Source organism: Salvia hispanica, chromosome 4 (assembly GCF_023119035.1).
Source record: "Salvia hispanica cultivar TCC Black 2014 chromosome 4, UniMelb_Shisp_WGS_1.0, whole genome shotgun sequence".
NCBI classification, from domain to species: Eukaryota; Viridiplantae; Streptophyta; class Magnoliopsida; order Lamiales; family Lamiaceae; genus Salvia; species Salvia hispanica.
The window spans coordinates 6,557,317-6,581,173 of NC_062968.1; the positions used below are offsets into that span (position 1 = coordinate 6,557,317).

General features: G+C 33.1%; 4 protein-coding genes across 4 annotated transcripts in view; all 4 read right to left on the minus strand.

Annotated features, from left to right (window-relative positions):
* Window positions 1–99: 99 nt before the first annotated feature.
* LOC125219855 (cytochrome P450 CYP749A22-like) lies at window positions 100–2,158 on the minus strand. Its single transcript, XM_048121941.1, has 5 exons — window positions 1,781–2,158; window positions 1,480–1,703; window positions 1,173–1,405; window positions 737–1,097; window positions 100–667 (listed from the first exon to the last, which is right to left on the minus strand). Exons 1-5 carry the CDS (start codon window positions 2,064–2,066, stop codon window positions 239–241), a joined length of 1,533 nt encoding a protein of 510 aa, XP_047977898.1. The 5' UTR covers window positions 2,067–2,158; the 3' UTR covers window positions 100–238.
* A 501-nt stretch (window positions 2,159–2,659) lies between these two features.
* On the minus strand, window positions 2,660–4,715 carry LOC125219980 (cytochrome P450 CYP749A22-like). Its single transcript, XM_048122079.1, has 5 exons — window positions 4,382–4,715; window positions 4,075–4,298; window positions 3,770–4,002; window positions 3,292–3,673; window positions 2,660–3,214 (listed from the first exon to the last, which is right to left on the minus strand). Exons 1-5 carry the CDS (start codon window positions 4,650–4,652, stop codon window positions 2,786–2,788), a joined length of 1,539 nt encoding a protein of 512 aa, XP_047978036.1. The 5' UTR covers window positions 4,653–4,715; the 3' UTR covers window positions 2,660–2,785.
* Window positions 4,716–4,962: 247 nt separating this feature from the next.
* LOC125219997 (cytochrome P450 CYP749A22-like) lies at window positions 4,963–7,008 on the minus strand. Its single transcript, XM_048122097.1, has 5 exons — window positions 6,631–7,008; window positions 6,334–6,557; window positions 6,036–6,268; window positions 5,601–5,961; window positions 4,963–5,524 (listed from the first exon to the last, which is right to left on the minus strand). Exons 1-5 carry the CDS (start codon window positions 6,908–6,910, stop codon window positions 5,096–5,098), a joined length of 1,527 nt encoding a protein of 508 aa, XP_047978054.1. The 5' UTR covers window positions 6,911–7,008; the 3' UTR covers window positions 4,963–5,095.
* Window positions 7,009–23,840: 16,832 nt separating this feature from the next.
* The window catches only part of LOC125220264 (death domain-associated protein 6-like), a 1,063-nt gene continuing 1,046 nt past the window's right edge, over window positions 23,841–23,857 (minus strand). Inside the window, exon 3 of the mRNA XM_048122424.1 lies at window positions 23,841–23,854. Within this exon, the coding sequence (XP_047978381.1) occupies window positions 23,841–23,854 (14 nt within the window). The remainder of the gene's footprint in view (window positions 23,855–23,857) is intronic.

A 23,857-nucleotide genomic window follows, 5' to 3' on the forward strand; every position in this document is an offset into this window, starting at 1 on the left:
ATTGGACATTTAAGAAAATGATGTTTAGTGAATTAGGTGTAGAGAGAATGAAATTGATAAGTGAAGCCATTTTGCATTTATCTATCTACCGAACAAAAATGATAGAATGTAGCTCTAAATTCATGACCAAAAATCAGTTTACCAATCACACATACATTTATTTATTAGTTACAACTAAAACTGTATTAGAAGGAAAAACCACAAGTTCACACATACTTATTGATAGAGAAATCTTGCGTCAAATTTTCAGGAGAATAACTTGAACTCCATGTTTTGGAATGACCATAAACACCTGAACTGGAGAGTGAATGTATGTAGGCGAAAGGATCAACCGGTAATGTTGCAGAATCATTGAAAGTGCTATTTTTGCTTCCACAGTGGCAAAATTCAGACCAAGACAAGTTCTTGGTCCGAACCCAAATGGCAAGAACGCAATAGGATTATTGTTAGTCGCCTTCACAGTCCCTTGTGCAAATCTCTCTGGTCTGAAAAGATGAACATCTTCTCCCCATATTTTAGGATCATGATGCATTGCCAATGGCGAAATATATAGCTCCATTTCAGGCGGTAGAGTTAGCTTTCCAAGCTTAACTCGCTTATCGACTTTTCTCTTTATTAATGGCACTGGAGGGTATAGTCTCAGTGATTCTTCTATGATCATGTTCATCTAAATACAACCATTCAAGAATGTTAATTACTTGTGAAAGTAAAACAATATTTTGAGAGGGTTTCTTACTGTTTTTAGTCTTGCAATGCCGTCTGCACTAGGATTCAGCTGCCCGAACGCATCAGTAACCTCGTCCCTTGCTTTGTCTTGCCATTCTTGGTTCTTGGCAAGAAGAAGAACAGTCCATGCTAGCAATGCTGTCGTTGTTTCGTGCCCAGCGAAGTAGAATGTCTTACACTCATCAACTATGTCTTCCGCAGAGATCCTATTGTTTTGATCCCTGTCCAGATTAGCTTCTAACAGCATTCCAAGAAAATCTTTTCGCAAATTTCCTTGCTTTTCTCGTTTGTTTATTATCTGTGTGATGCAGTCGCGGATCCCTTTCTCTAGTTTCTCTGATTCAACCTCGTCTTTGTCTGTCAAGAACAGGCTGCCAGAAAATTCAAGATGAAAACAAGTTGAAACATTTGTTTAACAACTCTAGTTAGTATAGTAGGGTATTTACCTCATGCCAGGAAACTTAACCTTGAGAGTGTTTCTTGAAAGAAGCAACGTTAACTTCGTCAACATATCAAATATGTTCTGCCCTTCCAAGTAGTTGCTGCCAAAGGCTGTCTTTGAAATAACCTGTGATGTCAATACCTTGAACTCTTCGAACACCTCAATCTCTTTGCCCTCGTAGCTCTTCCACTTTTCTAACATCGACTCCACGCTTGTGACCATTGCAGGAATCATATTCTACAGTTTCACGAAGCCATGACACGAGTGAAACATCTTACGTTTTAAGTATGCTTGTGTAGTTGCAGACTTACTTTCAAGCTCTCCGCATGGAAAGAATTATTGGCAAGCTTTCGCATCCTTTTCCACTTTTGTCCTTTAGATGATGAGACGCCGTCTCCCAGCAACTTCTTTGCAAAACCATCAAGATCTATTTTTGGGTAGTCACCGCCTTTGTTGTTTAGTATTTCCTTAACAAGTTCTGCTTCAGTAACTACCAACTGCGGCTGAAAACCGTACCAGTTGAGGTAGTTTTCACCTGTCACAAGAGAGAATATTAAAACCGAATGAGCAAGACTAAAACGGAGCGACTTTTTTATGTTTGAGGATAGTTACCATACTGTTGTGTCCACGAAAGAACATGAGGCAGAATTCTCGCGTATATATTGTGTGAAACGTCGTCCATTGCTTGTCCGGTCGCCTCCCTTCTCATCTCCATAATCTCCTTTGTGTTTCCATACAGCCATCTGGGCGGAGGGCCGTTGATGCCTTGGGACGACATGAGGTGGCGTATGCGCATTGGATTCAACCATACTTTCTTAACCAAACGAACTAGATTTCGCAAGACATAAACCAACAGACATGTAGCAAGAAAGATTGTTACTATTACAAGAGTTGCCATCTTCTTTCAACTGATAATGGAATGAAGATTATAATTGATGGTAGCATAGTATTATATCATCAGTCACCAACTAGCAATGTTTGCCATTACCTTGTGGAAGTATGGGTGTTAATTTGCTGTTAAATTACTTTATCATTGTCCAAATCTCATGACATTAAAATAAGCAATTATTGTACTATTTTAAACTACTCTGTTTGGTGTTATGCATTGATTGACATCAAACCCTCACAGTCTCAGAAAATCAAATTAACAGAAAATGTTGGTGGTCCATGAGATGATGATATGACATGATTTCTAGTTTAAAGGGTGATTGGAAGTTGAGAGTGATATTGGTGATGAAATATATCTGATGTAACTATAATCATTTTTAATGTTATCTGATGTATGCATTATTGCATTCAATAATAAGATTGTGTTTCTAGTTTTTTATTAAGTGAATCAAAATGGTGACATAAGAATAATCTTTTGTGGTCCTTACACATATTATAGTTTTGTGGTCCTTAAACATTGTATGTTTGTTATTGTCTTTGATGAAGATGAGTTATGATACCGATTGTTCATTGTCTCCTCGATATGTATTCCATCCAGCGATCTGATCGACTTACACATAGGAAATATCATTTCTTCCAACTTAAACACTTGTTTCACACATGAACTTATTTCCATCACACATAATTACAAACATACACATAAAAGACATTCATGCAGTGGAGCTGCATTTACACTTTTTTGAGGATGACTTGAACTCCATTTTTGGGAGTAAGTATGAAGACATCAGCAGGGTTGTGGACGTAGTTAGGCGAGAGGGAAAACTTGTACTTTTGGAGGATCATGGACAGTGCAATCTTGGCTTCATTGGTGGTGAAGTTGAGACCTACACAAGTCCGAGTCCCCATTCCAAAAGGCAGAAATGCAGCACCGTTGTTATTGGTAGCTTTAGCAACACCTTGTGCAAATCTCTCTGGTTTAAAGAGAAGCACGTCGTTGCCCCAGATTTCAGGGTTGTGGTGCAAAGCTAGAACTGAAATGAAAATGTTGGTGTTGGGAAATACACAGAGCTGTCCTAGTTTAGTCTCCTTGGCAACTTTCCTCGTCATTGTAAGAACCGGAGGGTATAGCCTCAAACACTCGTTGATGATCATGTTCATCTGCATTCACATTTAACAATCTCATTCAATATGACTATATATGCAAGAGCAAGACTATTGGTAATGAACTTTATTACTATTTTGAGCCTCGCAATGCCATCAGAATCCGGGCTGCTCCCTCCAAATGTTTCCATCACTTCCTCCCTAGCTCTGTCTTGCCACTCTGTGTGTGTCGCTAGGAGCACAGCACACCACCCGAGCAAGCTTGTGGTCGTGAGATGGCCTGCACCGTAGATGGCCTTGATCTCATCAATCATCTGTTCTGTCGTGATCCTCTTCTTGACATCAGATTCATGGCTGCTTCCGACAAGTTGCCCCAAGTAATCACACCCGAAGTCATCAAGATTCCCATTTTTCTTCGCATCTATCTCCCTCTTTCGCACTTTCTCCAGTATAGCGCTCTTGATTCTTTGCTCGAGATTCTTCGCCTCAATATCATCATTGTTTCTTACTAGGGAACTGAATGGGACAGACACATCACAGTGTAACAAATAACATCACAACTTTTTAAACTTAATTATCAAGCTGTAATGTGATAGCACTGTATGTATATACCTGATTATTGGAACTCTGACTTTATACACATTTCTAACTGTAACTGCTGTCAATTTTGCTACCATCTCAAATATCTGCTCCCCATCAATGTGACTACTTCCAAAGGCAGTTCTTGAAATCACTTCAGTCGTCAGCTCCCCGAATTCTTTGAACACATCGATCTCCTTTCCTCCATAGCTCTCCCACTTCATCAACATCATGGCGACGCTTGCACTCATCTCTGGAACCATTCTCTGCAAATGCAAATCCAATGCTGCTTGAAAACAAAATCTCTTTCACCAGAAAATAGCCAAAAGAAGACTTACTTTGAGGCTGTCTGCATGGAAAGTGTGATTAGCCAGTTTTCTCACTTTGGCCCATTTTTCACCCTCATTTGTGATGAGTGCTTCTCCCAGCAACTTCTTTGCAGCACCCTCGACCTCCATTTTCGGGAAAACGCCTTCTCTGTTCATCATTATATCCTTTATCAGCTCTGGCTCAGTAACAAACAATTGGCACTGGGAACCATGCCAGCAAATGAAATTCTTCCCTGTCACCAAATATAAGTCTATCAAATCTTGTCTCGTCATAGAAAAAAAAGTCGAAAAATATAAATGAACCTTTGTCTCTTACCATAGGCCTTGGTCCATGCATAGACATGGGGTTGAATTCTTGGAAGTAAGTCATGTGAAATATCCATCATTGGTTTATCCATGAATTGGCTTCTCATGTGAGAGATATCTTTGGTGTCTCCATGAGGGAATTTGTAAGCTGGACCACGGATTCCCTGCGACCTCATTTTTGCTTGCAGTCGAATCGGAGTCCACAATATTTTGTGCAAGAATCTGAGCAAGTAGAAGCACAAAGTTGCTGAAACAAGTACCATCACTACTAACATTCTCATTAGCACTGATTTTTCTCTGTGACTTATGTTTGTGAATGAATTTGTTTTGAGAATGTAACCTTTTATTATCTTTCTCAATCTTTGGCAATTATCTTATTCCACTTATTTGCATAGTAGATGTGATATATCGAATTTTTTTTTCTTATTCTTAACATGCAGTTTTCTCAATTATTGTTCCTTCAAAGGTTGATAATAGTCAAATATATTTGGCTATGATCACTCTTAATGGTGACCTGCAAACAACCTATGTGGTCCTTTATTTAGTAAAACATATAACCAGCAATAATGCTAATAATTAATACCACCAAAATAAACTGAAAGATATGGTTGTTTTCATAACCAGGAAACAAACAATGCAAAGATCAAGATCACAACAGCTGTGTTTTAGAGTACATATAACAACACTATAGTACACAATCATGAACTAGATGAACATTTTGGTCTCAGATTTTTTCGAGGATGACTTGAATTCCATTTCTTGGGACAAGAATGATGTCCTCGATGGGGCAGTGGACGTAGTTAGGCGAGAGGACGAACTTGTAGTTGTGCAGAATCATCGAGAGGGCAATCTTGGCTTCGGTGGTGGTAAACTCGATACCTACACAAGTTCTAGCCCCCATCCCAAACGGTAGAAATGCAGCAGTGTTATTGTTTGTTGCTTTAATAACACCTTGTGCAAATCTCTCCGGTTTAAAGAGAAGCACGTCGTCTCCCCAGATTTGAGGATTGTGGTGTAGAGCCAGCACAGATATGAAAATGTTGGTGTTGGGAAATAGGCATAGCTGGCCTAATTTGGTTTCCTTAGCAACTTTCCGAGTCAGTGAAAGAGCTGGAGGGTATAGCCTCAGACACTCATTGATTATCATGTTCATCTGCAAAGCATATGCATCAGAAAACATTTGACGTAGGAGTATAAAAAAATATGAAGCCAAGACAGCTTATTAGTACTATTTTGAGCCTTGAAATGCCACCGGCATCCGGTGTGTTTCCACCAAATGTTTCCTTCACCTCCTCCCTTGCCTTGTCCTGCCACTGTGTGTGTGTAGCTAGGAGCAGGACACACCATCCGAGCAAACTCGTGGTGGTGCGATTCCCTGCACCGTAGATTGCCTTAACCTCGTCAACCAACTGCTGCATTGTGATCATCTTCTCCACATCGGATTCATGGCTGATTCTGATGAGTTGTCCCAGATAATCACAGCCCAACTCTCCATCTCTCTCCCTCTCCCTCACTTTCTCCATAATCAAATCATTGAGTCTTAGATCAATCCTCCCTGCCTCAACCTCATCATCACTTCTTACCAGCAAACTGAATAATACATCAAATTAGACTATAAACAACAACAACAACAACAACAACAACAAAACCTCAAATCCATATACCTAATGCCTGGAAATCTGAGTTTAAAGAGATTTTTGGCAGCAAGTGCTGTCAATTTCTCTTTCATCTCAAAGATAAGCTTTCCATCCATGTAACTACTACCAAAGGCTGTCCGAGAAATCACTTCATTAGTCAGAACCCTGAACTCTTGGAAGACATCAATCTCTCTTCCTTCATAGTTTCCCCATTTTTCTAACATCATCGCCACGCTGGAGCTCATTTCTGGAACCATACCCTGCTTGCCAAAACTGACTACTTTATAAACTGCTCAAAAATGAAGCATATAAAATGATGACTTACCTTGAGACTCTCAGCGTGGAAACTCCGATCAGCCAGTTTTCTGACTTTGGCCCATTTTACACCCTCATTTGTGGTGAGTGCTTCCCCAACGAGCTTCTTCAGACAGCCTGCCATATCCATTTTGGGAAAAGCGCCTTCTCTGTTCATCAGTATCTCCTTGCTCAGCTCTGGTTCAGTCACAAACAGTTGGCACTTTGAACCATCCCAGCAAATGAAGTTTCTCCCTGTTATATTATCATATCATTAGAGCGATTCTAATAAAAAGATTGGATTTTTTTGTTGGGTTTTTTCTCATACCATAAACCTTGGTCCAAGCATAGACATGAGGATGAAGCCTAGGAAACAGAGGATGTTCATGATGTGAAATATCCATTGGTTTGTGGGAGAATTGGCTTCTCATTTGAGAGATTTGTTTGGTGTTTCCATATGGAAATTTGTATGATGGACCTCTCATTCCCTGCGACATCATTTTAGCTTGCAGTCGAATCGGGGAAATCCATAGTTTGTGGAAGAATCTGAGGCAATAAAAGCACAAAAAAACAGAGGAAAAGAGTAAGAATACTTCAAATTCAGACATTTCAAATTTTGCACTGGAGTTTCAGTATAATTTCTTATTTCTGCTTGTCGATTGAATATGTTTTGGTGGTGATAGCAAGGGGAATGGTTTTGTTATTTCAATTGATCAAGAATTTGTCCGCTTTATTTAACTAGATCTTTGGATTGATTTTATTCCATTAGAAAAATGTGGATTCCCTCCTTGAGAATTAAAGAATGATTGCAAGCGGTAGTTTTGGCTCAAACATACTTTAAAAATCTATATGACGTCGCTATGACTATGTATCTACTTTGCGACCAAGAGCATGAAGAGCAATCCATTTTCATATCTTCTCGTAACCAATCAATAAGAGAGCATTACCAAGGGAGGCAGGCGAATTAAGTCTCTTCCCTTTACTATTTTAATAGTACTCCCGCCGTTCCATAGTAATAGAGTCATTTCCCTTTTTAGTAAAAGTCAACATATTTTTCGACACCTACTTTACTTTCTCTTACTTTTTTCTCTCTTCAACTCTCTACCTTTTACATTTTCCACTTTATTCTACTTTTACTTAACTCACCTAATACAATTTTTCTCCGTGCCAAAAATAAACATCTCCATTACTATGGAACGGAGGGAGCACTATGTAGTTTAAGTATATTTTATAAGTCATCATCACCATTATGGGATAAGAGGTACAAGAGGGCGACTCGGTTATTATATTGACTAGTATCAACCCCGTGCGTTGCACGATCCATTGAATTTTATTCACATATAATTAAAAAGGCCAATTAAATAAATAAAATGATAAATGATAAAATTATATAGGATTTATAAATCGCAAATAAAATTATATAAATTTTATAAAAGTATATAATATTTATAAAATAAAAAATAAATAGAGACAAACATAAAAATGAAATAAATAATATCATTAACAATGTTAAAAGACTTTATTGATCATGTAATCGAAACACAGATAGTAACTGAACACATTTGAAATCTTTAGAGAATATTAAATCTTGAAAGACAACATAAGCAGCTGATAGGATAAACCTCCAATCGGGGTGATCAGCGTCCGTAGATCGGCGATCGATAAATATCTGTCGCGGGCGAGTGCCCGTCGAATACGACGGTTTTCTCTCTTTGGAGAAAAGAATGAACTCTCTCTTTAGAGAAAAGAATGAACGATAATATTGATATTCTTATTGATTTCAAATTATTACAATGACTTCTATTTATAATGCTAACAATTAACTTAATGAACAAGAAAACAAAGATATGGAAAAGATATGAGAATCCCTAAAATATCTAAACAAAATATGGAATAGGCTGGTATCAACTCCCCATGGTTGAAATCCACCTTGTCCTCAAGGTTGGAACTTCGACACGATGAAGAGAGAGTTGAAAACATCAGCTTTGGTAGACTATTGGCGGTGTGATGTCGGTCTGCGGAAGTAGGGTTGTCTGGCGGCTAGAGCTCGGCGGACAAGCGGACTCGGCAACCAAATCTGGTGCTGTGGCGAAGCTTTGGTTCGAGATGATGGGAAGGCTTAACTAGTTGTTGTGCGCGGGTGGATTCCCGTCGGGCAACGACGTAGCTATGGTTCGATTGGTGTGGCTAGTTGCTGTGCGCGGTGGATTTCCGTCGGGCAGTGACATAGCTATGATTCGATCAGTGTTTTGGATGGTGAGCTCGGGATGAAAGCACCAATTTGATAGGATAAACCTCCTATCGGGGTGATCGGCGATCGATAAATATCTGTCGCGGGCGTTCGACGGTTTTCTCTCTTCGGAGAAAAGAATGAACGATAATATTGATATTCTTATCGATTTCAAATGATTACAATGACTCCTAGTTATAATGCTAATAATTAACTTAATGAACAAGAAAACAAAGATACGGAAAAGAGATGAGAATCCCTAAACTATCTAAACAAAATATGGAATAGGCTCGTATCAGCCGCATACATCTTAAGAATCTTATTATTCTACCCTTACAAAAACATAAAATTTTGGTCTTTTGGTTTTAAGATGATTTCCCAAATGGTTCTTTATGCCAAAAAAATGCGTCCCATAAGAACAAAGAACTCATGCGTGGCATCGTCAGTACTATGCAAAACAATATACATAAATTATATTAACACAACTTTAGATAAATCAACAAAAACAAAATGTTGGAAAAAAAAAACGATGAATCAACACTTACTGTGAATCAGCAATTTTAATCTATATAAGTTGAGAATTGTCATGGGTGATAATCTTTCTGAGAGTCAACAATTGCGCGAATAATATCTATAAAAAAATAGAAGCAACAACAATTTTAAAAATAAATAATGATATTATAATTTAGAGATATTTAAAAAATGCCAAACAGTGCATCCTTTGAGACAATGTTAATACGCAAATAATAATAACAATAATAAATAAGGATATAATTGCAACAGTAGTACTCAAATAGGGAGTACTAAAGAGTGACTCTACATCAGTTTTTTTATCTGCTTGATTAGATCATTTGTTTTAAATGAATATATAAAATTTGAAAATTTGGAGTCGTTGACTTCAGATATCGGTGTTTTAGAGCACATAGTAATTGCGAATTCATGATCAGCTTGATTAGATCAATTGTTTTAAACATGGCTTGAATCCTAGTGCCCTACATGGAAAAAATAAACAATAATGGTTTTAGATAAATAGCTAAAAAAATGTAATAAGATAAGAAACGAAACTCATACCACACGGTTGTGGAAAACACATTCCAATGAGATTACGTTGGAGTTGTCTCCACGTTTAATGAATTCATAAACACACACGTACCGCATCGAATGGCTGACAAAGTATTGCTAAGATGTAGATCGTCAACGAAAGTGAATCTATTGTTTCAACAAATTCTTATTTTTGCAGAATATTTGTGATGCAACGAGGAAAGACAAAAAGAAGTGAATTATAATCTTGCCCATGCTACATATTTATAGACTTCCAATATTGAAGAGTCCTACTATTTTGGATGTTACAAACCCTATGAAAATAGTAATTGTGAATTCATGATCTATAATAGGTGTATGTACCCGATTTTTTCTTTAAAAAAAATGGCAAATAGTAACAATTGAACCTTCCATAATTTGGTCACAAAACTTATTTTGTAAATTGCAGGGAAACGTGCCTTCAATCCTAGTGCCCTGCATGAAAATATAAACAAGAGGGAACATCTTTTTTTATCCACGAACTTTGCCAAAGTATTATTTTAAGTCCGTGAACTTTGAAAATATCATTTGAGGTCCACCAACTATGGATTAATATCATTTGAAGTACTTTTTTACTATTTCCAAGTTTTTCTGGACGAAAATACCCTCAATATTCAATACCTTAAAGGGTATATATTTTTAATAAACTTATCATATACTCATATTTTTTATAAATATCTTTACAATATATTTTTTACGAATTTTCTAAATATAGTTTGACCTTCAATATTGTCACTTAATTTTGTGACATGCAAGTAAAATTGCTTCTTCAATTTTTTATATTAAAGAATTTTAAAATTGAATAAAGAACTTTTCTTTAATAATAAAAAATTGAATAAGAATCTTTTCGTGCATGTCACAAAATTAAGTGATAATATTGAATGTTAAATTATATCTAGAAAATTCATCAAAATATATAGTAAAGATATTTATAAAAAATATGAGTATATGATAAGTTTATTAAAAATATATACCCATAAAGATATTGAGGGTATTTTCGTCCAAAAAAATTTGAAAATAGTAAAAAAGTACTTCAAATGATATTAATCCATATTTGATGGACCTCAAATGATATTTTCAAAGTTCACGGACCTAAAATGATACTTTGGTAAAGTTCGTGGACCAAAAAAGATGTTCCCTCTATAAACAATTAATGGTTTTAGATAAATAACTTGAACAACGTAATAGGTAAGAAACGACACTCGTATCACGCGGTCGTGTGAAACATATTCTAAGTAGTTTACATTGGATTTGTCTCCATGTTTAATGAATTCATAAACATGCACACACCGGACTCGAATGATCGACGAAGTACTGCTAGTCTGTAGATCGTTAAAGAAGGTGAATTCCATGATTTCAACACTATCTTTTGTAGAAAATTTATGATGCAATGAGGGAAGACAATGAAGAAGTAAATTATAATCTTGCACATGCCAAGTATTTATAGACGTAGATGAGTCCTCCTATTTTGGAAAGAAATAGTAACAGAGAAAACAAATAACAAAGAATGATGTTTAATGAGTATAAACTGAAATTATTATGATAATAAATATTCACAAATCAATTGAAGTTTGTAACGGTAGTAACTGCCTTTGAAATGCATAATCATTTAGTAATAGTAGTATACTAAAATATATTTTAACTTCTCTAAATTTGTTAAATGGTCAATTTATAAGGGTCGTAGCTGTGCGATGCACGACGGAATATAAATGAATAGTTTTTAATCATTATAAGATCCAAAAATAAACTGATATTGGTCGACTCATCGAGATCCAATAATAAATATTCACAAATCAATTGAAGTATATTTTACAATCAAAATTATAAAATAAACCCGAACTATAAATTTAGTCGAGAAAAACTCTCTTTCCGCAAGACAAATTACATCACGGTTAGTGATCTCGAACTAATGTATTATCTCCAAAGACGAAAGGACTTTCTCCTAATGTATATAACATCTCAAACCCGCTAGGCACCGATGAACTTGATGGAGCTTCAAAAATTGAGCAATACAACGTTCCTAAAATAAAATCATGTAATAATATTATTCAATTGAAAACCGTCTATTGGCACAATCATAAAAGCTTTAAATTAAAATTCAATATTTGATTACTTTTGGAATTATAACATAAAACGTTATCTACCAAATTTGATAATTATTATAATATAATATTCCCGGGATGTAATCAATTGCTAACTAATTACCAATTCTAAATTAAGACCAATTTTCAATCATTGGATTAGAAGATCTTATGGTTATAATAATGTCAAGTGTAATATATTTTAAATTTAAATAATTATTAATTAAATTAAAAGGGTATTAATGTCAAATCCTATATGTAGTAATTATAACTAACTACTTTCTCTCTCCTCAAAATCATCTCAAATATTTAAATTTACGTAACTCTCTCAGTTTAAATTATTTTTTCGCAAAAAATATATCAAATTAAAGATAATTTAATAAGGATTCCAACGAGATCTCAATTACATATGTTCCGACGATGTTCGGGTGATGAAATTTGATAAATTATATTTCAATTTTCGTACATGTTGATAAGCAGCTTTTATCAACAAATGCAACAAAAAATCTCAATATATTGTAGGCAAAATCTCAATATTATGCATGTCCAATCTCAATAAAAATGTGTTGATATTTTCTTGTCCTTGTATTGATATTTTAATGTCATATTGTTGATATTTGTAATACACAATGTTGACACCCACGAAAATTATCATATGATAACATAATGACGATATTACCCTTTTGTTGATATTTTGTCTACTATTTATTGAGGTTTGTGAGCTTTAATCTCATCCACTCATTTTAAAATCCAAGGGTGGAGATTTAGCCTTGATTTTGGATTAGGGTGCTATAAGCATTAGAATATGACCCTAATATTCCCATATCAATTTAAGTTAGTAACGTTAGTAACCTATTTTTTCTTAAATAGAGTCGTAACTGTATTGACTTAGTATGTTTAAATTATGCTTAAAATTTATAAATATTTAAATTCATACCCAAAATTTATAAATATTCAAATTTATATCCAGATTTTATAAATATTCAAATTTAAGGCCAAAACTCGCCTTTTATATATACTAGTGTTAGCCCACGTACGATGCACGCCGGAATATTTTTTCATCATACGATTTTAAATTATAAATTAATTAATTAAAACAATCCTTCGTATCTCTCTACTGAAAAATGCAAATCACAATATATACACGATGTACTCTAACTATTGTAAGAAATATCGAGATAAAATTCTCGAGTTAAGAATTTGTGATTCTTCCCTCTCTAGGAATTGTAAGAAATATTGGAATAAAATTCTCGAATCATATATACAGGTGGTACTCTATCTATTGCAATCAAAAGAAAAAAAACAACAATAAATAAAATGAAAATTAAAACACTTTATTCTGCTTTTGCTTCAATTTTATTTTGTTCTCGATCGGTTGTTTTTCTAATTTTTTTTTGTTTTGTTTTGATTAAATTGTCTAGTGGAGAATAGTCTGTTTAACAAAATTTAATCAGTAATGTTCAACGTACTAATCAGTAATCAATTTTCTGACCGAATTTGCCCAAACAATATATCATGGATCCTAGGTATAACCAAAAAGAACCACTATGATTATTAGAAAAGTGGAGCCAAGATGCACAGAAACAATATAGAAAAGTGGATAAATAATACTCCCTCCGTCCCGCTTTAATAATCTTATTGACTTTTTTGCCCTTTTTTGTAAAAATGATAAAAAATAGTTATAGAGGAGAAATGGTAAATTAAGAGAGATAATAATATAGAGAAGAGTCTTATCTAAATTATTGTCTCTCTTACTTTACCATTTCTCTACTTTAACTATTTTATATCATTTCTACAAAAATAGAACAGAAAAGTCAATGGGACTGCTAAAGCGGGACGGAGGGAGTATAACTATGTAAGATTAAAAATAGAAAAATATATATAAATAACAATTAAATAAATATACTATTTAAAATGGAACCAATACAAACACAATTATTTGGACAACGAAAAAGAGAGTATCAAGTGTTGATACTTTTTGAAAACTATATTTAGAACAATCATTCATATCTCTCTATTGAAAAATGCAAATCACGATATATACACGATGTAACTATTGTAAGAAATATTGAGATAAAATTCTCGAGTCAAGAATTAACAATTCTTCCCTCTCTAAGAATTGTAAAAAATATTAGGATAAAATTCTCGAATCATATATACACGCAGTACTCTAACTATTGCAATCAAAAGAAAAAAACAAAAATAAATGAAATGGAAATTATAATAAAAATTATATAAAATAAACTGAACTATAAGTCTAGTTGAGAAAACTCCTCCTTACAAATTACATTACGGTTAGTGATCTCGGATTGACGTATTATCCCCAAAGATGAAATCCTCCTAACGTACATAACATCCCAAACCCGCTAGGCACCGATGAACTTGATGAGACTCCAAAAATTAAGTAATACAATGTTCCTAAAATGTACAATAAAATGTTGACAACTTGAGAGAGAATGAAAATGTTATTGTTGGTGTGTGATTCATCCACACTCTATGTCTTTTATAGGCACAAAATTAGTCCATGAGAGATCATGGAATTAAAACATCATAAATTATAAAATTAAAACAATAGAGGTTTCAAAATTTGACTTTTCTTATTCATTTTTGTTGTTATTAGTCATGGATTAAAAGTTATCCTATTTAAAGATTTGTAACTGCTTATGATTGGCCGTTACTACACATTGTATACCTGCAATAATTTATAATTAATTTTTAAATAATAACTGAAAATTTATAGTTTTATACTCAATCACCCATAACTCATAAATATTCATATTTAAACTTCAAAACTTATAAATATTTCAAAAATAATGACTGAACGGATTTATAAGTACCACATATCATATATTTGTAATCCATTAAAAAATGAAAGACCTTATCTTAAACTTTTCACTTGTCCCATTTATTTTTAAAAAAAAAATAAGGGTTAAGATTATAAAATAAAATTTAAAAAATTTGCTAAACGTTATTATGTACATTAAATACAAATAAAATAGTTGTCTGTTCCAATTTAAGTATTTCCTAATTATTACATACAGTGTGGTTTAATTTTATTGTATAATAATGTTCCTGAAGAGACTTTAATTTCTTTGAAGTTTTTAACTTACACATTCATCATTTATGCTCTTAATTGATTAAGTACACAATAGTTATAAATATTCAAATTTACGTCAAAACTTATAAAAATTCAAAATAAGACCAAAACCCGCCTTTTATATATGTGTAGATAGATATAGATATAGATATATAGGGTCATATTCTAATGCTTATAGCACCCTAATCCAAAATCAAAATCAAATCTCCACCCTTAGATTTTAAAATGAGTGGATGAGATTAAATCTTACGAATCTCAATAAATAGTAGACAAAATATCAACAAAAGAGTAATATCGTCATTATGTTATCATATGATAATTTTCATGGATGTTTTTTTATATCAACATAGTGTATTACAAATATCAACAATATGACATAAGAATATCAATACTAGTACAAGAAAATATCAATACATATTTATTCAGATTTTTATATGGTTTTATTGAGATTTTTTGATGTATTTGTTGATAAAAATCTGATTATCAACATTTACGAAAACTAAAATAAAAAATGTCAAATTTCATCATCCGAACGTCGTCGGAACATATGCAATTGAAATCTTGTTGGAATTCTTATAAAATTATCTTTAATTTGATATATTTTTAGCGAAAAAATAATTTAAATCGAGAGAGTTACGTAAATTTAAAGTTTTAAGATGATTTTAATGAGAGGGAATTGACATTAATACCCTCTAATTTTATTTATTAATTTTCTTAATTAAAAAATATAATTCACGTGACATTATTTCAACCACTAGATCTTTTAATCTAATAGCTAAGATTTAGTCTTAGCTTGGGATTGCTAATTAGTTAGCAATTGATCACTCCCCTATATATATATAGAGAGAGAGAGAGTTGTGATCAATGTCGAACCAATTTTAAAGACCGAACTAGAGACCAAATTTGGGCCATTAGATCTAGTTTTTTTGATGAGATGTGCTGCTGTGAAAAAAAAATTCGGCTTCATTACAAGCCCATTTTACTTCATTATATAGGTTTATTACTTCATTCTGTACTTCAAATGCTTCTACACATACTTCATTCCAATAATTTATTACATTATTCCATGTGTTTATTAAACCATATTAGCGTCATGGCGTTGGTGATAGATATTGTAGAGAGAAAGAACGGCACGCGACGGCGAAACCACATTTAAGTACTGGAATGAAGTAAAAACCTACTGGAATGAAGTAAAAACCTACTAGAATGAAGTAAAAACCTACTAGAATGAAGTAATATATTCTGGAACGAAGTTAAATCTTCGTAACATGTTAGTATGACTTATTTACCTTCAGATGAATTAAAATAGGCTCGTGATGAAGGCGAAAATAATTTATAAATTTATGTATCTTTTCCATAAAAAATTAGATCTAAAAGTCCTAATTTGGTAGGTTTCGATGGTTTGGTCTTTAAAAGTGGATTTGTGGATAATAGGACTCTATATGTATATATATAGATACTGCATAGTAGGAAATCGTGATTTATTTCACTACTTCAGTTGGACTGTGAGTTTCTCAACGGAGAACCAAGCTCATATATAATTCAATAATCGGCATCAAATTGATAGCTGATAACCAATTATCAATTCAGTTATCAATAACAATAACAGATTCAATTTATCATTTACAAATATTTTAAATTAAAACATTTATCTATTTTAATATCTTCTAAAATTTTACTCCCTCCGTTCCATAGTAATAGAGACGTTTCTTTTCGACACGGAGATTAAGAAAAATTGTGTTAGTGAGTTAAGTAAAGGGAAAATAAAGTGGAAAATGAAAAATGTAGAGATATGGAGAGAGAAAAAAAAAGAGAGAGTAAAATAAGTGTGAAAAAATGTATTGACTTTTACTATGAAGGAAAATGACTCTATTACTCTGGAACGTACTAAAATAGCAAAATGATTCTATTACTATGGAACAGAGGGAATACTATTTTTTAAATTTGGAGTGGAAGATGCCTCATTATACATATTGGAAACATTGTACTAGAACCTTAAAGCTTTTATGCAGTTGGCTACAGTCAGGATTTTCAATCGAGTGATGTTGAATAACTACATTATGACCAGCGATAAAATTAAAATAACAAAATTTTGATGTATTTAAGACTGATTCAATGTAGTCAGTTCTCCTTAAAAGCATCAAATCTTATCGGTCCATTGTACCCTTTTTTATTAAATCTGTTTTTTATACTCCATAAATAACTTATGATATTAAAAAAAAATACTTCAATTATATTAGTAAGAGCATCGATAATGGGGCGGACGATGCGACGGACGATGCCTAGACATATACTTTAAATGTCAATTGTACTATAATCTCATGAACTTGTGCACAGGCATATACTTTAAAGGTCGGATCTCTACTATGTTAGTACTATCATTTAATGATTTAATGTATTGTTAATTATAATTATGAGATTAATGAGACTTATCAATTTTCAGTTGTATTTGATCATGAATTTTGATGTTACCCATTCCCTTAATTACTCTAATTATCACAAGAATATAAAAAACACTTCAAAATTTATGTTAGCTATTAAAAACTTTTCATTACACGAAACACGTTAAACACACCTTTTACATGCTAAAAGATACACAAGAATTATTATAAAAAATGTGAATTCAATATAGTAGTAATAAATAGCATTAAAAACTTTTCAAAGTAGTAATGTACTTGACACGATTTTTACTTTTTTGCAATAATTATTTAGTGATTAATTTGATATTCGTAGGTGACAATTTCTAAAAATCACTATATATATCTATCATTTGTTACAATGTCATAACTAATATGGAAAAATAAAAACAAAAAATTCATATTATGCACTAAAAAATAAAATCTATGAAATAATTTTATAATAACTCCAATAACATTGATGTTATTTCTCCAAATGTATATATAGATTTTCAATTAAAATACCATATAAATATTTTATTTGAAGATATATAATATAAAAGTTAACTGGATAAAAAAGCACTGAGCTGGTAGAACTAAACAAATAGATAACTAAATAAATAAATAAATACTAAATATATGAATTAATTATAAAAATACAAATTCAAGATAAAAACACAAAAAAAAAAAAAAAAAAAAAAAACTCCAAAGTTTACAAAAGAGGGGTGCCGCCTCTTCTCCAAATCCAATTTTCAATTCTTAACTCCTTCATCTTTATAATTTTTCTTCCAGATGTCTAATCAAATCTTGTAGCTTTAATTATGTCATTCCCAATTGTCACCTTCATATAAAGCCAACGTGATGAGACTGAAAAAAAAGCATGAGAAAGAATTGAATAATAACAGTCAGCCCAGATATACCAAGCATCCACCAACGCATCCACCAACATGTAACTAAAACCTATTATACCATCACAAAGTAGATATATAAGTTGAATAAAAGAGATCATATATCAACACAGAACAATGGTTAGAAAGCTAAAACATCCAACAATTAAACTATATCTAAAAGTACACATGAGATGAGGAGAAATAGTTTAAAAATAGTTGCATACTTGCATTAGTCATCAATTTCTTGAGCACGAGATATCCAAGTTTCTGCAAAACCATCACCATAAAGCCAAATCTATACAATATTAGAAGCCCTTGGAATTCTGCTCCTCCTACTCACTCCACTTAATCAATGACATAGTAAAACCTCCCGCTCACTCCAATTAATTATATGTTTAATGGCCTTTAAATTATACATATTTAATTTAATATATTTTTTAAAATTAAATGGCAATCTTGTAAATTTTTCCAAAACTGCGCTTTTATATATTGTATAGATTGCAAATTCAACTAAGACACATAATAAAGCGTGAAAGTGAAAAATTAGTCAAATAAAAAACAAATCAGAATAATTAGTGAAAGAGAAACGGGCGTGTGATTCTTGATTAATAATTATAAGACTGAATATTGTGAAAACCAAAAACATAATATCACTAAAATTAATGGTTAGGGGTAATAGAGTAAAAACATTTAAGCATTGAATGACACGATTAAATTATTAATATTACTTTTATACATATTTATGAAAATATTCTTTTATAGCCGGCCACATTATAATAGCATAGCTTTATCCTTTTCAATAATATCCAAAATCCATTTAGTACCCAATAACGAAAATGTCACGAGGGCTTCAATTTTAAGAGCCTTCTTCTCTCTATCCAAGAGGAATAACGAAAATGTCACGAGGGCTTCAATTTTAAGAGCCTTCTTCTCTCTATCCAAGAGGAGTTGGATCGACTGCGATGCCACTTTATGAGGGAGTTGGATGTCCTGCTATGGTAAAAACACATTAGGGGATGCTATGGTAATAATACATCGACGTTTTGTGCCAAATTTTACAAACTTTAACCGCACTAATAAGTCACTAACTAAATATATCCAATACATGTCGCACGCACTAACTAATCCATTGTATTTCGGTGATTTAAGTTGAACAATAATTTTATTTAAATAATGATTCATAAGCTACTCATTAAAATATATATGGATTACTTACTAATTAAAATTTCAGAATCTTATAGTATTAAATTGAATGCTCATTTAAATTTTATTTAAAATAATAATTAAAGCTGACCGGTTGCAATTAGTAGTTATCAGTTCTAGTTATAATTTATTTTAACAAAAAATTTATCAAATTTTAAAAAGTGATTATGTATTTAAATTTATAAATCTCATTTATAATATTACACTAAAAGTTAATTTTAAAAAATAATTGAAATCCCTTAGTATTTTCTTTAAATTACAGTAGTAACTAATTAATAGCTCATACTCTGGTACTCCCTCCGTTCCATAATTTTTGTCATATTTTGACCGGGCATGAGTTTTAAGATATGTAATGAAAAATGAGTTGAAAAAATTAGTGGAAAACGAGTTCTGCTTTAATATATTAGGTTGATATTAAAATGTGAATATGAATGAGTAGGTGCAATATGACGTCCACTACAAAAAATGGTAAAAAGTGAAACGTGATAAATTTTGTGGGACATACGGAAATGAAGAAATGTGACAAACTTTCTATGACGGAGGGAGTAATTTAAGAGATAATTGCCACTTTATTTTTATTGACTTCTTGATGCTCTCATAAAATTCAAAATTTAAATCTAAATCATAATTTTTAATTTTTTTAATTGTCTCAAAATACATAAAATGGAAGCTAATATGAAAAAAAAAATCAAATATGATTGATTGATAATGTTGATATATAAAAAATGTTGTGATTTTGTTGCCATAATATATTTTTTTTATTTTTCCATTATAATTTCAACTTTTACCATCATGAGATAATTGAAAAAACTGAAATGTTTTAGTATTAGAGTTTTAAAGTTATGAAATTGGCCAAATTCAACGAATAACTATAATTTAATAACTATTATCACTAAATTTTAAATATAAATGTGTTTTCAAATTTGATAAATTTTTAGTCCAAAACAGATTATAGATAAAATTTTAATTACTAAAAATGAATATCAACAAGTTGTTGTTATTATTATTATTATTATTATTATTATTATTATTATTATTATTATTATTATTATTATTATTATTATTATTATTATTATTATTATTATATAAGTAAAATCACTAACCAATAAATTTTTAAATACTCTGATTTCATCAACCGTATGGATGGTAGAGTAGGGCAATATTAAAGCTAAATCATTGATAAAATTTATGCCTACGGCCTACATGTATACCACCGTGGCAAGTGTAAGATGAATCAAAATTTAAATACTGAAAATATGGAGTTAGTGCAGTATGTACTAATGCTACTTTGAAAAGAGTTAAAGTTTATAAAATTTGGCACAAAACGTCGACATATTACTACCACAGCAGCTCCTGCTGTGTTTTTACCACATCAGGGGATTCAGCCCCCCCTTATGAGATGGGGAGCCCATGGTTTTACATTCATCTAAGATGGAACAAATGATGGAATCGAAATTGAGCCCATGTGGATCAACTCCGAACTCCGTATATAATTGTGGAGTTATTGTTGATAATTGATAATTTGATATGATTCGTTGAAAGAGGAAAGAGGAATAAAGAAGATTATTGACAAATTGTGGTAGTTTAGCTGACGGCGTGTGAAGTGGATTTATTGGGAAAAATGTGTTGCAAGTTTGAAAATATGTTGAAAGTTCAAAAATGTGTTATTGTCTTCTCAACGTGCTTAGGGAAAGACGTAGAAGCAACGTATTAGAGAATAGAGATGATATTTTGGAACTCTATTTAAGCTTAGGGCAGACAATTTGTAATACGATACGATAATACGATACGGTCCCGCACGGAGTTAACACGACATGAACACACACGTTTAGGATTTGGGTCCTTATATGGTCGACACAATAAGAACCCGAAGATAACGGGTTGGGTTGGGTTAGTGTTATACGTTAAGAAATAAATAGTTACTTTTTATTAATTAAAAAATTATTAAACTTTTTAGTTATTTTTGTTGATTAAAAAATATTATACTACCTTTGTCCCTGAAAATTTGATACATATTACTATTTCGGTCCGTCCCTGAAAATTTGATACACTTCACTTTTACCATTTTTGGTAGTGGACCCCATATTCCACTAACTCATTCCTACTAACATTTTATTATACAACTAATACTTTAAAAGTAGGACCCACATCCCACCAACTTTTTCAACTCACTTTCCATTACATTTCTTAAAACCCGTGTCGGGTCAAAGTGTAGCAAATTTTGGGAGACGGAGGTAGTACTTTAATTTTAGTTAATTAAAAATATATTATACTTTAATTTTATTAATTAAAAATATATTAATTAATTTTTTATGAATTTTAAGAAAGAATATGCTTTAATTTTATTAAAATTAATTTTCTTAATTATTTAATTTTATTATTTAGATTTAATATTACTATACTTTAATTTTATTATTTTGATTAAGAAAATAATTATTTTAAGTTGGTAACTTTTTATTTTATCGTGTAATATCATGTTTAAATCGTATAACAACATCATGTTTTAGTCGTTATCGTGTCACATCAAGCTAACTAACTATCGTTAACAAAGGGTTGACTTTTGTTTGGATACACGATAACGCGCACGAATCCGACACGAACCTGTTGGGTTGGGACACTGATATGAGCATATCTCCTAAAATATTCCCCATATCTATTATTTAGTTAGTCATTGATTTCCCATATATTTTCATATATTATTAGGATCTTTATTTTCTTGTTTCCTAAGTCAGAGTAGTTTATAAATAGGAGATATTGTATTCTTCTATGACATTGAAGAAACATAATTATCTTTTTATTTTATATTTATGCTTTTATCGTAACATTCCTGGTTTGATCGACCGGCAAAGCTCCGGCGACTACCTTTTATTCCATAATTTGACGCCGGATTGATCGACGGGCAAAAGCTCCCACGACATTCGACGCGAATTATTCGAGGTAAGGAACTTCATCCTTAACAATTTGGTGCTTTCATCGTGATCTCTTCCTCCGAATCATCGTCAACATGTCGTACACCTACACCGGATATCAACTCCGGCAGGCGGATTACCACCCATGGCAGCCTGCACATCAACCCCCACACCATCCGATCAGAGCGTTAGATCAACAACCACCACATCCACAGGATGGGCGACTCCACCAACAACACAATCCCTACCAAGCCCGTCAGCCCACTTCATGGGATCCGCCATGGCTGCGCCAGGAAACTGCATATCAGCAACCATCGTCCTACGAGCCAGTTCTGTACTCTCCACCACCGCCCACTTGTTGGGACCCGCCGTGGTTGTGCACGCAGCAGGGATACTCACCGTATGATCAGCCACTGCCCCTTGACCCTAATTCACGTTGGAATCAGCACTGCATAACACGTGAAACAGCGGCGCAGCCGCACACCTTTGACAGTGGGTGTTCCACTAGACAGCCCACCTCTTGGCAGCCTTGTCCAGCCACCACCACGGCAAATCCGATTCTCACACAACTTTAACAGTTGTTGGAAGCGTGCTACAGGATGGAGTCTCGCCTTGATGCAGCTGACCGACGCATCGACAACATGCTTCCTCCCGAGCAGCCTGAACCTGCCCAGCCCTACGGCTCCCAAACTTTTGGGTCTGGGGACCTCGTTCAGCACCTTCCTCCATCAGGAAATAGCAAGGCTTCGCTCGAGCCGCCATATGCTACGTCGCAAAATACGCTATCAGCACTTCTTCCTTGGCAAGTGGAATATCGCTCGTCGGCTTATGCTCTGTCCAAGACTTCAGATGGGGATGTTTTGGAGTGTAATAAGAAAGAGAATTTGATTCTTAACTGTGATCGAGTCGAGCAAGGATTTGATGATTCTTCGGAGAAGATTCTACATTCTTCTTCTCGTTTTTATGGCGTTGAAAAGGTTGATATTGATGGGAATTTGGAAGCACAGGAAAATGATGCGAGGGAATTGAAATCTGTAGAGGGAAAGAAGTCAATTTTGATTATAAAAGATAAATTTGTGCATATGTGTGTTGAAGAAGATGAAGCTCCGCCTGATAATGGAGTAAGACATGCCCACGGTTCGTAAACCGGCGGTTCCGGTTCGGAACCGCCGGTTCCGGTTTCGGGAAATGTGGAACCGGAACCGAACCGTGAGGCTATTTCACGGTTCCGGTTCCGGTTCCAAAACCGGCGGTTCCGGTTCCGGTTCCGAACCGCCGGTTTTCGTACGGTTCTCACGGTTCCGGTTCGGTTTTGGCGGTTCCAACGGTTTTTTTTTTTTTTTTTGCTTATATAATTTGGAATTTTGGATTTATACAATAAATTGGAACAAGACAATGGATAATTTAAATTGAAATAAGACGAATAAGGTGAAAATCATATCAATTTTATTGAATTTGAGTTGTAACTTGTAACGGACAACAATACATTACAATAATACAATTGTCAATACATTACAATAATACAACAATGTGATATAATTTACAAGTGTCGTCGGAACATAAATAAAAAAAACCATGAAATGGGGGGAAAAAGGAAAAAATTGAAAAGGGCTTGAACTCAACTTAAACTTTCAAAGTTAAACTTTTCAAATTTAAGTTGAGTTGCCTA